The following is a 14,637-nucleotide window of genomic DNA, read 5'->3' as shown; positions in this document are numbered from 1 at the left end:
TGGCCTTGTTAAACCTCATCCTGTTGGGATCAGCCCATTTCTCCAGCCTATCCAGGTCCCTCTGCAGAGCCCTCCTGCCTTCCAGCAGATCCACACTCCCCCAGTAGTACTGCCAACAGGCCTGTGCTACAGAACAGCAGGAACTGCTATATGCTAACAGTGTTGTGTGGTTAATTCTTTACTTTTCTAACAGCTTAAATGCTGCCTGTCTTTGAGCAGCAATATCAGTACAGTTTCGTGGTGAATGCCATTACTGTCCATATAGCCATGCTGGCACTGCTTCTGAAATTTGTTTCGATGTCTAATGTGTCACTTTGTTGGTTCTGTTCTTTAAAAAAACAAAACAGTCTGCATGAAAATTTAAAAAAGAAGCTGTGGCAGTATTTCATACTCAGTCTTAAATTGTGTATTTTGAGGCTGTCTGTTAAAATGCAGAAGAGACTTTTTTGTTCTTAACTGTGTTCAGATTAACGGTTATTACCAAACTTTTAACGTGTTCTGCTTTTATTAGAATCTTTAGGCAAAGGATATGCCATTGCGTGTACCCAAGAAGGAGAAGAGAAAAAACAAGCTTCTGGGTCATCTGGCACTAGAGGAACTAGGAGGAAATCAGCTAATACTACTCCTAGAAGAAGATCTGCACGAAACAGCAAAAATGAGACCCTGACTCAATCCCGGAGCTCACCTCGATCGAGCAGTGCTGCTTGCAGTGCCCCTGATGGCACTGACCCACCTCTGAATAAATCTCCTGCAGAACCAGAGAAAGCTCCTCCAAAGCGCAAGGCTAAAAGAGCAGTTAAACAAACACCTGTGGTTAAAAAGAAACTGAGAAGTTCTGCACGTTCTGAAAAATCGCCCAGTGGTTCAGTGGAAGATGATGACATTGCTGAGTCTGAAGCAGTTCTAACATTAGATAAAGACCATCAGTCAGATGATGAAAGCAGTAACACAAGCCTTCCACAGAAGAATAATGTAGAGACAGAATCTGCTAATGGACTGGAAACCTGTAGTGCACATGCAGAAATTGAGGAAACCACAGGAGAATGTGACAAAGTTCAGGATACTTCAGGCAATGCTGATTTAAGTTTTTCTGTCCAAGAACCTCCAGTATTAACTTTAGGAGGTGAAAGTCAAGAATTTGAAGCAAAAGGTTTTACTGAAAAAGATGTAGATCTTGCCAGTCAGGACATCTGTGAAAATACTCTTGAACAAATGGAAGCAGTAGCTAGTCCCAAAGATGATGTATGTGACCATGCCACTTTTGAAAAAGTAGATCAGACATCGTGTAGTCCTCAAAATGAATTAATGGAGAATGTAGAAACTTTAACAAAAGTAGATCAACCCATAGCTAGTCCAGAAGATGAATTGATGGAAAATCCTTTGGGAAAAGATCAGCCGTTAGAGAGCCCCAGAAGTGAATTGCCTGAGCATCCTGAAGCCGTGGAAACAGATAATTCTGAGACTGAACTAAAAGCTGTAGTAGACTCTGCAAGTCCAAAAACTGTTCAAGATGAAGAATCAGGTATATTAATACACAGTATTTCTACAGACAGTACATCAGAACAATCCTTAAAGGAGAACACCATTTCAGAAGGTGAAGAGGGTAGGACCACAGAGTCACCTCGGGTAAATGCTGAACATAAACATTTTGGTGAAGATAACAATGAAATGATACCTATGGATTGTGACTCGCTTTGCAGTGACCAGAATGAACCTCAGATTGAGCAGTTACCACCAGCTGAAAGTACAGAGCAAGAAGGGAACTCCTTACAGTGTGATGTGGGGAACTGTGCATCAGTTTCTAATGAAAAAGATGAAACTGTTCCTCAAGAAAGAGAATCCCAGACAGAACTCAAAGCAGAGAAAAAGACTCGAATTAGAAGATCTAGGTTTCACTCTCCATCGACAACTTGGTCTCCTAGGAGAGAGGGCAGGAAATCTCAATCATCATCCCCTAAAAGGGAGGTGACCGGAGACAGGAGCTCACGATCACCCAACAAGGAAACTGTGAGGGAGGGAAGGAGATCCTTATCTTGTTCTCCAAAAAGAGAGACACTCAAAGATGAGAAGAAAACATCATCTCGATCTCCCAAAAGGGAAACTGTCAGGGAAAGCAGGAGATCATCTTCTTGGTCAAGAACTAAGGATTTGTCTCCAAGGCAAAAATCTAGATCTCGAAGCAGTGATAGAGACAGTCAAAGAAGAGATCGTGACAGAGAGAGAAGAAACAGGAGGTGGTCACGGTCACGATCTAGGTCGAGATCACGATCTAGGACGAGACATAAAGGTTCCTCGTTATCTAGAAATGAGAGGGAGAGTCATTCACCTCGTTGGAAGGAGAGATGGGCAAATGACAGCTGGAGGAGTCCCAGAGGAAATGATCGATACAGAAGTGATCAAGACAAACAGAATGAAAATCTTAAAAAAGAGAGGGACAACGGAGAAAAAAGCAATGATGACCAGTGTTCTTCAGACAAGCAGAGGAATGATTGTCCAGACTGGGTAATGGAAAGGATAAACTCTGTTCCTGAAGTCAGGAGCAGAGAGAGAGAGAAAACCCATTGGGAAGATGGCAGGCATGATAATTCAGGGCACTCTTGGAATAAAAACTTTGGTTCAGGTTGGGTCCCCAGTCGAGGGAGAGGTCAGCGTGGCCGAGGTGGGCATGGGCGAGGTGGTTTCATGTATGGAGAGCAGAGTGAAAATCACTGGCAAAATAGAAAACCTCTCTCAGGAAACTCCAGTGATTCTGGGAATGAGGCTTCAAGGTTCTCAGAATATCAGCCATACAAGCGTAAGAATGAACCGGATTATTCGTTCGATACGCCTGCCGACAGGTCTGGGTGGACATCTGCATCCAGCTGGGCTGTAAGAAAGACTTTACCTGCTGATGTGCAGAATTACTACTCAAGAAGAGGACGCAATTCATCAAGCCCACAGTCTGGATGGGGAATGAGACAAGAAGAGGAGACACCTGAACAAGGTAGTAATGGTTTTGAAACCTAATGGCTTAGTCACAGCTGCAGTAACTGAGCAAAACCATAGTCACGTTGTCCTGCCTTGAGCTGATTAGTTCTTCAAAATAACTTGAGGTGAATCCATAGTCTCTTTCCAATATGCAGAGGTTAAGGTGTGGAGTTTGGGGATTTCTTGTGTTTTGATGGCTTTTTGGTTTTGCTTCAAGTCAAAGTTTGGGTTTAAGGACTGTGCACCTGCAGAGCACTGCTCAAGTGAATCAGTTTGGCTGAAAGGAAAGCATATCCTCTTCATGGTTTCTTTTAGAATCTGGACACCTTAAAAAAAGGGCAGTTCTTTTCAAAAAGACTTGAATTTGCCTGTGCAGGTCCACATGGTAGATTTTAGAGATGATAAATCACTGTGGTGATGTTTATCTTGCTCCTAAATAAGCATTGTCCTCTTTACAGGCTTTAAAAAAATCGAGGGAAATTTATAAATGCAAAATCAGTGGCTTTACTGTGCCTTAAAATTCCTCTAAAACCTCAAGAGAAGTCTAAAGTCTTTTAGTTGTTTGGGGTTTTTTTGATATCTGGAAGGTAACTGCCCTGACAGAAATAAACATTTTTGGTAGAAAGTGAGTTGATTGTGGATGTGATTGATTCTGAATAGCTAAGAAGTCATCCACAGATGCTTCAGAGCACTAATAATCTTTAGACAGATGTGAATGGAATTTAAACACTATAAAATCCATTTCTGAAGACAACCTCACTTGCACTTTCCCATTGTTTCCTTGTTTTGCTGTTTGTTTTTAGCCATTTTCATCCCATTGCCAGCAATTTTCTCCCTCTTCTCGGAGACAACTGCATCAGTGGCTTCTTGGTTTTGAGGCAACATTGTCAACCTTCAGTGTGCCACAGGGAAAATTTATCAAACCTGGGCACATAGTTCAGGAAGAGTCATGCTGTTACTCACTTTTGGAACCTGAATCCAGCTGAGAATAGTACAACAATCTCTCAAAACTGGATAAAACAGGTCAGACTGGCATCACAGCATGAGCCTGGCTGGGCAGCCTGCTCTTGCTGCCCCTGTGTGAGCAGGACATTTGGACTAGGCTGTCTCAGTGGGTCCCTTCCAACCTCAGTGGTTCTGTTATCCCATCATCTTTAAAAATGAGGCTTGGGGCTGAAGCATAAGGCCTTAAATTGCAATCCCTGTGAATTGGATGACAGGGCTCCTCAAGGAAGGGATTCTAAGAGAAGAACATCTGAATTATAGCCCATCCAAACTAACTCCTTGGCTTCTGGAAACCTTGCTGCTTGTATCGAGATTTTAGCTTTTTTGGATTCTGTTGAAGAGAGAATGTGATACTAAAGTAATTATTTAACAAGGGCCACCCCAAGATGTTTTTACTTCTAGGCTTTACCTGTTCTGCCATTACAGGGGTTTTGCAACAACTTCCCAATGTGAGCATCTCTGAAATTAGTTGAGGATGACTTAGTTTTCAGTAGGAAAAATCCCATCAGAGTATTTCTATAGTTAGCAGAACTGTACAGTGAGTGTGTGAATCAGGCAAAGGGGAGCAGAGAATTGCCTATGTGATAATGTATGAGTAACCTTCACTTGCAGAAGCTGGAGAAATTGTTGTTTTCCTGCTCTTTGAAAAAGTGCAGCTTTGTTGTGATGAAATAATTTATTGGCTGTGTTATGGGAACAAGTAGAAAAAATAGAAATGGAAAATGCAGACTTCCATAGGAACGTGAACTTTCTAGCTCTGAAACCAGCATTTGGCTCTGGTGTGTATGGTGGTGAGTGCTGTGTAATAATGAAATGCAGTATCTTGCAGAGACTCAGATCATAGAAAGCTTTTTGATACTCTGTCCTTAATGAAGAGTTTAGATGCCTGGCTCCCCCTCCTTTTGGTTTATGAATCACAGATTTTCTACTTCATATACTGTCTGTTCTTTCTTTTGATAGATCCAAACCTCAAAGAGCAAGGCAATCAGCAAAGTGATGGTTCTCAGTTACCAATAAATATGATGCAGCAACAAATGAATGCAATGCCACAAGTGAATGCACAGCACCAACCTATGAATATCTTCCCATATCCAGTGGGTGTCCATCCTCCCTTGATGAATATGCAACGAAATCCTTTCAGCATCCACCCTCCAATGCCCATGCACCTCCCTACTGGAGTGCCTCTCATACAGGTAGCTGCTCCCACAAATATTGCTCAGGGATTACCTCCTCCTCCACCTCCACCCCCACCATCTCAGCAAGTCAGCTACATTGCTCCACAGCAAGATGGAAAACAATTGCAGGTATGCTTTGTCAGAAGTCATGCCAAGAGCAGTAGTGAAATACTATCACCACTTAAGGGTTTCTTACCTTGAGTACCATAGTCTTGATGAATTTATACTTGCAGTTTCTTTCTCTCTTGCCTGTTTTCTTCCACCCCACACCAGGTTTGAAGTGGAAGTGTCCATGAGCATATGGGTTGTTTTGGGGCTGTAGCTTTTAAATAATAACACACAACACCATAACTGGGTTTCTGTGGTAATGAGAAGTTCCAGCTGGTAATGGAACACTGAAAAATTTCAGCAGTGATGTCCATGGTCTTGTTTGTTTTCTTAGAAGTGTCCTGTTTCCAAATTTTCCCCTTCCAAACCTGATTTTTAAGCTTTAGGAAATGCTTGAATCCTCTTTCAGCAGTATGTAGGAAGGAACTCAAACCTGTGTTGCCATTCTCATCCCATGGGATGTATCAGCAGAGGAAAATCACCACATAGTGCATGGCACTCATTTGTTCCACACTTCCATTCTCCAGCTGTCACTATCTCAGCAGCTTCCCCATACATCCATTTTGTATTCTGTTTAATCTTTTGAGCCTTTTTGGTGATAATGTCCAAGGCCTCTTTGGTATGTTTTTAATTCCCCTTTCTTGCCTGATTCTCTCCTGGTTTTGCACGCTCTGTTTGAGACCCAGCTCCCACTTCATGTCTCCAGTTTCAAAAAGACTGCCATGTCTGGCAGGCCAGAGCATCTTTTTATGCCCTTCAAGATACCGTAAAACAACGTTTGTGTATGTGAGCTCCTCCTCCTGAGCTGCTTACATTAGGAGCTTTTATGTCAGGGAAAGGAGTATGAACAACTTGGAGGAGAATGCATGGCCCTGCAAGGAGATGTTACACTGCATTTGTGATAAGTAAAGGGCTCTTCAGGGACTGACTGAGGTTTGTGCTTTTCTTTTTTTGCAGGCTGCTGGTTCTAAACTAAGACACTTTTCCCTGCATTCCAGGTTGAAAAAGTCATGTTCTAGAACAATGATTTCTAACCCTCTGTTTTCTTGCATCGTATCTGCAGATTTGAAGTGAACTGATAAATGGCCTAGATTGTTCTCACTTTCCACTGCTGTTACCTGTTAATATGATTACCTTGTAAGAAGGAGAGTGAAGTGCTGTGGGAAATACCTGAGTGGGTTTGCAGGCTACATGAAATACTTCAGTACACTGAAAGGTGCTACTGGAATGAAAATGCTGGTAGATGGCTTGTTGATTTGATTAATGTCTGCTGTCTGTAATTAAAACATTTTCTCAATTGGAAATCCAATAGGTTTTAACCTCTAAAAATGTGAGAAGTCAGAACATAGGCTACAAGACCTCTGAAATTAGTATCTAGTGCAGCATTAAATATGTTTCTACAAAGATTGTGTCTTACTGCAAAATAGTTACTTGTTCTAAAACCCCTGTTACACTTATTGCTGTTGCCTGCTTTTGTTGGGTGGTGTCCATGAACCTGAATGCTCTTGGGAGGTGCTGCTCGTTCTCCTTTGAGCTTTCATTCAACAAGCCCTTGGTGGTAGCACAGTAGAAACGACTGAATACTGCAGGACTCCACCTGTCCTTCCTGTTCAAAGGGAAATTGAGAGAGCGAGCTGGGGAGCATTAGCATGCTGATGATAACAGCTCCATTTCTGTGTCCTTTCCAAAAAGGTCAAATTTCTGTTTCATTCTTTTCCATCTGGATAAATGCAGATGTGTAAAAAGGTGCATATGGGCAAAAACCCGCAGCATTTGGCATAGCCTGGCACAAACGTGTTGGGAGGATGTGTTCTGGGCTTTTGCCAAAAATAGCCTCTGAGAGAGGTCTGAGAGCAACTTGATTTCTCAGTTCTAAGTATCTACAGTGCCTGTGCTCTTTTGGTGCTGTTTGGAAATGGCCAGGAAATGGGTTTTCCTGAAGAACAAACCCTGGTGCTTCAGCCAACATTTCACCTCTAGTGTCAGTGGTGTGTTTGCATTTGAAACCATTCCCGGGTTCAAGCTGATTAACAAACATGACAATAGATGTTTTGCAACTTGATTTCTCAGTTCTAAGTATCTACAGTGCCTGTGCTCTTTTGGTGCTGTTTGGAAATGGCCAGGAAATGGGTTTTCCTGAAGAACAAACCCTGGTGCTTCAGCCAACATTTCACCTCTAGTGTCAGTGGTGTGTTTGCATTTGAAACCATTCCCGGGTTCAAGCTGATTAACAAACATGACAATAGATGTTTTCAAAACAGCACTGATGCAGGATAGGGTGGTTTAAGCTATCCTTTTGTGTTTAGGTGCCGATTAAAAAAAAAAAAAGGTTAATCTGATTTCCAGAAGAGGATTGTGATAAGTAGAGAGGTTCTACAGCCATCAACTTCCTTCCCCCTGTGCTAGCACCCCCTGTGCCTCTGATCTATCGCTGGGATCAGAGTGGAGGATGCTTCTCAAGCTTTTCTCTTTTTTGTCTTTGAGTGGATCTAATACAATGTGTGTGCACCCTCCATAATAATGGACATTGTGGAAATTAGGTAATGACCCAAATTCATGTAGTATTCCTGTTCTTTCTGTAGCAGCTGAGACCCCGAGAAAAGCACATTGTCCTATGGAAGAATAATGTATTAACTACTGCTAACTTTTTCAAACAGGGTATTCCAAACGCTGCTCATGTAAGTAATAACATGAGTGCTCCAGCCTTGCCTGCCTCAGCAGCAGCTCTGGGAAACGTGGGAACAGTTCAGGGACCAAGTCCGGGTAATGCAGTGGCATCAGGTCACCTCAAGAGCTCCAATGCAGCTGTGAAACTGGGAGAAAACAAAGCGAGTGTAACGGTGGAAGCCAGTGCAGATAGCTCCAAGAAGGACCAGGCAAGTTCAAAGTTCAGCATATACTGATATATATACACACTGGTTTACATATTTATGTTTAAAATATATCAATGTTAATATTTATATAGGTGTATTTTGATATATGAAAAATAGTAGATTATGACAATAGCCCTTCAGTGTAATATATTTGAGAGCATCGTGTGTGTCTCACTCCTGCAGCTGACTCTTTAATGTAGTCTTCTTGACAGCATCACTGCTATGAATATTACTGTAATTGCTGTGGGACAATGTTCTGTTGCAGATTCTGTAGCAGACCACAGGCAGCTCCCAGGAGAGTTCAAACGTGGGTGAGGGGAGTGTGGTTTTCTAGGCTTCTGTAGCACCTTTGTTCCTGTAAAGTTGTAATTTGTGATTGATAAAAGTCTGTGTCTGCAGGCAGTGAAAAGTAACACTCAGGTTTGTTTTCTCATCAGAAACTGTTAATTCAAGAAAAAGCAGCCCAAGAGGTCAAACTAGCTATTAAACCTTTCTACCAAAATAAAGACATCACGAAGGAAGAATATAAAGAAATTGTGCGGAAAGCTGTAGACAAAGTAAGTTGCTCTGTAACTCGAGGTGCTGCATTGCAGCTGAGGGAGGCTTGGGGTGGATTTCTTCTCTTGTGGGAACAACTCAGAGTTGCTGGGAAGGGGGAACAGGACAAGCAAAAAATACCTTCATCTTTCTCCATCCACAGGAGCTTTCTTAGCTCCTCAGAACAGAATTCAGTTAGTGTGTGGAAGAGTTTAATGGTAATTCAGAAGTATTTGGGAAGCAATCAGGAAGTATTAGGAGTTTTCAGGATGGAGACATCTGGGGTGCTGGGGAAATAAGTAAATAGTGTGGAACTGTGGCAAATCGACAGAAGTGTTTCAAACTTTTTTTTTCTTTCAAACTGTTGTAGGTTTGTCATAGCAAGAGTGGAGAAGTTAATTCTGCAAAAGTGGCAAATCTAGTGAAGGCATATGTAGACAAATACAAGCATTCACGGAAGAAAAATCCTGAAGAGGTAGTCTCCTGTGAAAGGAAATAGAATAAGTTTTCATTTTTTTAGTTTTATTCTCTCTGCAAAGTGCAATTTCAACATGAACCGTTAACTGAAATTTGTACATGACAGTGAATTTGGTTTTGATAAAATTATTTTTCAAGGTAGTATATAATGTTTTGTTCTAAAGAAATATAGATCTGCAGGGCAACTTCTTTATTCCTTTTTTTTAAAAGCAGATGTCTAAAAAGAGTAAAGGTGTAAAGAAGAATCCTTAGGAATGTACCATTGTGTGGATACCTAGATGTACAGCATTTTGACTTGGATAGCAGAGTGCATTAAATTAGACACTTCTGTCTGAGTATGTTGGGCTTGGGACAGGTATGTACAGTACATGTAATCGGTCAAATTAAAGTAAAATTTTTCTTTTGATTGCTCCCTAATTATAGCAAAGACACAATGTATTCCCTTGACAAATATTTCTAGTGTTAACTGGCCAGGCTGAATGCAGGGGTCACCATGTGTCTATTGAAAACGCACACAGAGTTGTCTGAACAGAAGAACTGTTTAGATTTTAAACAGAAAAATCCTAGAGTAAAATGGGCACTGCACATCTGTTGTAACACCAAATAAAATTTATGCTGCTTGGTTTTGTTTGTGATGTTTTTTAATTTGTTTCAAGTTAGTGGGATAAACTTGAATATTTTTATGTGCTGAGAGCCCTCAATCCCCACCCACTGACATCCTCAGTTCATGTCTAGCCCTGCCCTCAGCTCGCAGGGAATTAGTGTACTGCAGCTGGGTGTTCAGAAACATGAACCAGTTTCTTCTTCAAGTAAAATCAAGAAAGCTGCTGGAATTTGTTACTAGGCTCCCAGTTGAGCAGAGACTGCCAGTTGTGCCAATCTTAGCTGCATAATACTTTGCTTCGTTAAGTAGAGGCTGTACATGGATCCCCAGGCTGGTGTCAGTGACTGTGCCATGGAAATCACGTGTTTTCCTGCTTTCCCAAGCACTTTTTATGGAGAGAGGTTATTAGGAGTACCACAAGCATTTTAAAAGTAGATGTAGAGTCATGGAATGTGCTAGGGGAATGCTTTTACACTTAAGGTAAAACCAGTTTTACCTTAAGCAGGGAGGACTGCTGGAACACTGAGATCACTATGTACTCCTTATGGAAAGAACAGCCTGGGATCCTTCTCCTTCTGAGTGCAGGAAGAGCCTTAGTCTGAGGTACATGTATTTGTTCCCTCACTCTCAGCCAGCAGTAGAGTGACGTTTTGTCCCTAGCCCTCTAGTCCTGCCATGCTGTAACAATCTCTGGTGGTGGCTCAGGTTGGCTTCTGCCCCAGCCCGAGGTCTCCTGGCCCAAAAGTAGGAATAAACCATTTGACAGAAAGTATAAGTTGAGTTTTCTGATAAATTATCTCTGTGTACCCACTAGTTCCTCAATTGCCTGTTCTTGGCAGAAAACAGCCTCACCCTGTACATAACTCTTGCAGAAGCCTGAGGATGAAATAAGGGATTCCCATCCCTGTACACACACACACACAAAAGATTTGGATCACGTGGGTGTAACTATAGCTTTCTGCAGACTTAATGAAGCATTTGACTGTCTATATTTATTTTTCTGTGCCTAAATCATATGCTATGTAAATTAGAAACAGATATAATACATTTTCTACAGTCAAGCCAGGTTTTAGATTTTTCAAAATACTCAGTTTTACACTGTGGTAGCAATTTGTAAGATCTCTTGAACTATTTTAAGCTAAAATTGGTTAGCACTTTCTGAAAACTGTAGCAAATTGCTATGTCTGTGGTGGTTTATCACGCCATGCGTACTCTGTTTTTATTGCATTTTCCTTCTCTGAATTTTTGGATCTTAATGACTTTTTGTATCTTTTTTACTCTACACAGTTGAGCCTTGCTATAAAGCATCTTTCAGGAGTCAGAGAAGTATTTTATGGGGCTTTTTTCACTTTTTGGAGGAGAGTTGGAAATTGGGTGGGAAGAAACTATGGAGGACTTGAACTGGAAGAGGGGAGTGTTCATTCATTCCTTGGTTTGCAGCTCCTGGCTGGAAGATAAGCTGTCACTGGCTGCCACATTGTTGGGGCAGTGACTATAGTAAGGCTCCACTGTATTTCAAAACCTAATGAAGAATATCAGATAGATTAGCATGTGATCAGTAACTTTATTTTTTACAATGAAATACTTCAGAGCTTATCAGAAAAATATGCAGTTTGTTACAATTTCTATGTTAAATTTAAGAAATGCATTGCCTTAATCTAGAGTGTCCTCCTGTTTTTCCCAAAAAGCAGCACGGTCACTGTTGGTACAGCTGCCTGAGAAGGTGACCTCGTAGTCATGTTTTGTTGAAGTAGTATGAAAGCTGTATTCCTATTTATTGAAACTCCTTGTACTGAAGAGTCCCAACATGCACTAGCACTGGAGGCAGTGGTGGGGACACTGAGCCCCCTGATGCCTCCAGGGTATCAGTAATACCTTCAATCCAAATTGCCTTGAGGAAAACAACTACAAAACTGTGTACATGCTGTGAACTTATGCAAATCAGAAGGGTTTTCCTTGCACTCCTGTCTCACTGTGCATGCTGCTTGAATGTCTCATCCTAAAGGTGTATCTTAGGAGCACAGTGGCTGTCCAGAGTCCACAGTTCGGTGTTTGTAGCGTAAGGCTGGAGTGCTGTCTACTGAAAAAAATACTCTAAAATCTAGTTTTGTGTAGTGCTTAACAGTTTCTAATAAATTCTTTTCACTAAGCTGGCAGTAGTTTGTGTTTGGTCTTAAATGGCTCTGGTTCAAGTGGTTTAATTCAGGAAGGAATGTAGTTCCTATTACTTTGGTACACATGCAGTTATCTTGTATGGTGTTGGATGGGCTCCTCTTCCTTTACATCTCGTTTGGTTTTGGTTAGTCTTCATCCCTCTGCCTTACACCTATCTGCAGGTGCTCCAGTTTTCCTGTCAAGATCACTGCTGGAGTCAACTGCCAGAACCAGGGTTTGCTTCTTCCAGAAAAACCCCAAAAATCCCCTCACATCTCAAGCACCATAACACAGCAGTGTGTAAAACAAGTATGTTAATCCCAAAGGTGGATTTACACCTTTTGAGTTAGTTATGGAACTATACTGGCGCTATTTTTCACTATTACGTAAGTGTTACAATATTCACATTGACCAGTACTTGATAAAATCGAGACAGGAGTGAGGACAATAAGGCAGATAATCAATCTCAGTAATTAAAGAGTACTTACTAAATCCAGCAGGTTTAAAAATAATGGAACATCTGTGAAGATTGAAAAAAATGGCTAACCTAGAGATTAAAAAAGAAAAACCACTATAAGCACAAGTTACTATTTGTGTAATAGGAGATGAAGCTGTGAGAAGCAACAGACTGGGATATAGAACTTAAACTCGACTCTTACTTTTCTAGTATTTTAACTTGATCTTCATTTCCTAGGCTGTGCAATAAATCCAGGGCATTACAGCAATGCAGTAGATGCTCATTACACACAGTAAACAAACCTCAAGTGAAATGCAACACAGAAGAATTACTGCAGGAGCTAAACCCAAGAAATTTTGGCAGCAGGTTGTCATGTAATTAGTCCTAAAATGTTGCATAAATTAAATCTAAACCTGCTGATTTTATTCTGGAGGATCATCAATCAAAAACAGCCAGGCATTCCTAGATGCATCAATGCAGTAGCAGGCAAGATGAAAGAAAATAACTCTTGGAAGTCAAGAGTTTACCTATAAATTCCAGAGCCTTTTGCAAAAAAAAAATCAGAGTTCTCAGTGATCGGGAATGTAACTTACACACGACCTTGTGTCAAGCCTTAAACTCTAACCTGGAACCCCAGAGCAGTTCCTAGAGGGAAATTCAACAACTATTTGAACATAAGAGATCTAATAACCATAGAGTGAACACTTGGTATTGGGGGAAACACAAAACACACAACTCAACAGCACAGGCAGCTCCTGTCACGTGGGTCATGGTGAGGGGATTACATTTTTGATACACTGTGGGGATTAGATTACTCCAGGATTAGCCACAGGTCAGTTGGACAAGACTTCACAGGAGCTGACCAAGGCCAGGAGCAGAACTGCTGTGAGGGGGAGAGGGATTTCTACCAAAGACAGCACATACAACTGTGACACTTGGAAACTGTGGCCCTGCACAGGTTAGCTAAACTGACCTTGCCTGAACCAAAGCCACAGCCCTGAACTCTGCCCTCACCACATCCCATGGGCTGGTGGAGGTTGTTGTGTATGCTTTGTTTTTGCAAACCAGCCTGGGTGAAAACTCTGTTCACAAGTGCCACACGAACGTTATTTTAAACTAAGCTTCAAGGGAAAATATCCAAGGGCAGAAAGTAGTTAGCAAAACTAGGACGCAAAAAATTCCTGGGTTTCAGTTCATCTTCCCTCCCTACCAAGTTATAATTCTTTGCAGAAAGATGTCTAGTACCAGTATTTTGAAGAAAAAGAAAACCACACAAAGTAGGAATGATCCTATTTATCTAAGCTGCCTGTCAGTGAACACCAAGTTTTCCAAGAGCTTGCTGCAGGAAGTCGCAGCTAAACAAAGCATGTTGGTTCAGGAACAGAAAACTTCCATCAACCTCACTGTAAGTAGATCCATCACAGCATTCACAAGTGAATTCATACCTCTCATGAAACTGATGGTAAGTCCCAGAAACCTCAGCAAAATTCCAACATAAAGGTACCTTTCCTTTTGTGTCAGATTCTTTGACAGAAGATCCCTAAAGAAGAGTTTAATGAAAGCACCACCTTTAAGACAACTCAGGTTTTACAAGCACACTAATATTCAATACACTAAGTGTAAAAGATGACACTGGTAATACTCTGAGTATTTGCCTTGTCTACTTATTAAGTAAAATGTTCTAGCACATCAGATTGGTTTAGCTTTACTCAACCTGATGTCAAAACTCCATGGTTACTCAATACAATTCTTCCAACACACACTTGACATTTTGGCTGACAAAAATCCTCATATTCAACCTTCAACCAAATTTTATGGCTGTTATATGAATATGAGAGCCTCATGTAAGGTGTTAGCACACTCACCAAGGCTCCCTCCCCTTGGGGAAAGGTAACTTTTCAAAGCCTATGAGCCACAGGAACTCAGTCCTTTTGCTTCAGCAAAAATTGTCTGTGGCACTTTTTGGAAAACAACCCATTGGAAACGACCACTTCAAGGCACAACCAACACTTGATTTTCTTCTATTCCATCTATTTTCATCAGTATGGCACTAAAAAAAGGACACCAGTAAATGTTCAGTCTTTTATTTAAAAACTATAAACAGTCACCAAAGTAAATAAAGCCATTCTATAACATAAACTGTTAGGTCTATATTTTTACTGCACATCCTACGGACACAGCAGAAATGGTGGTCGGGAGGTCTTCCACATTTTTGGATGCTAATAGAACAGGCAATAGGCAGTTATAAATGGATACACTTCACGCTGGGAAAAAAAGACA

General features: G+C 41.2%; 1 protein-coding gene across 1 annotated transcript in view; it reads left to right on the top strand.

Annotated features, from left to right (window-relative positions):
• Nucleotides 1–9,164, top strand: part of SCAF11 (SR-related CTD-associated factor 11) — a 26,842-nt gene extending 17,678 nt beyond the window's left edge. Inside the window, exons 10-14 of the mRNA XM_009077181.1 lie at nt 512–2,983; nt 4,933–5,276; nt 7,913–8,083; nt 8,566–8,685; nt 9,036–9,164. Coding sequence (XP_009075429.1) covers nt 512–2,983; nt 4,933–5,276; nt 7,913–8,083; nt 8,566–8,685; nt 9,036–9,164 — 3,236 coding nt within the window. The remainder of the gene's footprint in view (nt 1–511; nt 2,984–4,932; nt 5,277–7,912; nt 8,084–8,565; nt 8,686–9,035) is intronic.
• The last annotated feature ends 5,473 nt before the right edge of the window (nt 9,165–14,637 follow it).

The sequence above is a fragment of the Acanthisitta chloris genome, unplaced genomic scaffold (genome assembly GCF_000695815.1).
Source record: "Acanthisitta chloris isolate BGI_N310 unplaced genomic scaffold, ASM69581v1 scaffold23146, whole genome shotgun sequence".
Taxonomy (NCBI): Eukaryota; Metazoa; Chordata; class Aves; order Passeriformes; family Acanthisittidae; genus Acanthisitta; species Acanthisitta chloris.
Note: the sequence above shows the minus strand (reverse complement) of the source record. Positions and strands in the feature narration are given on the sequence as shown.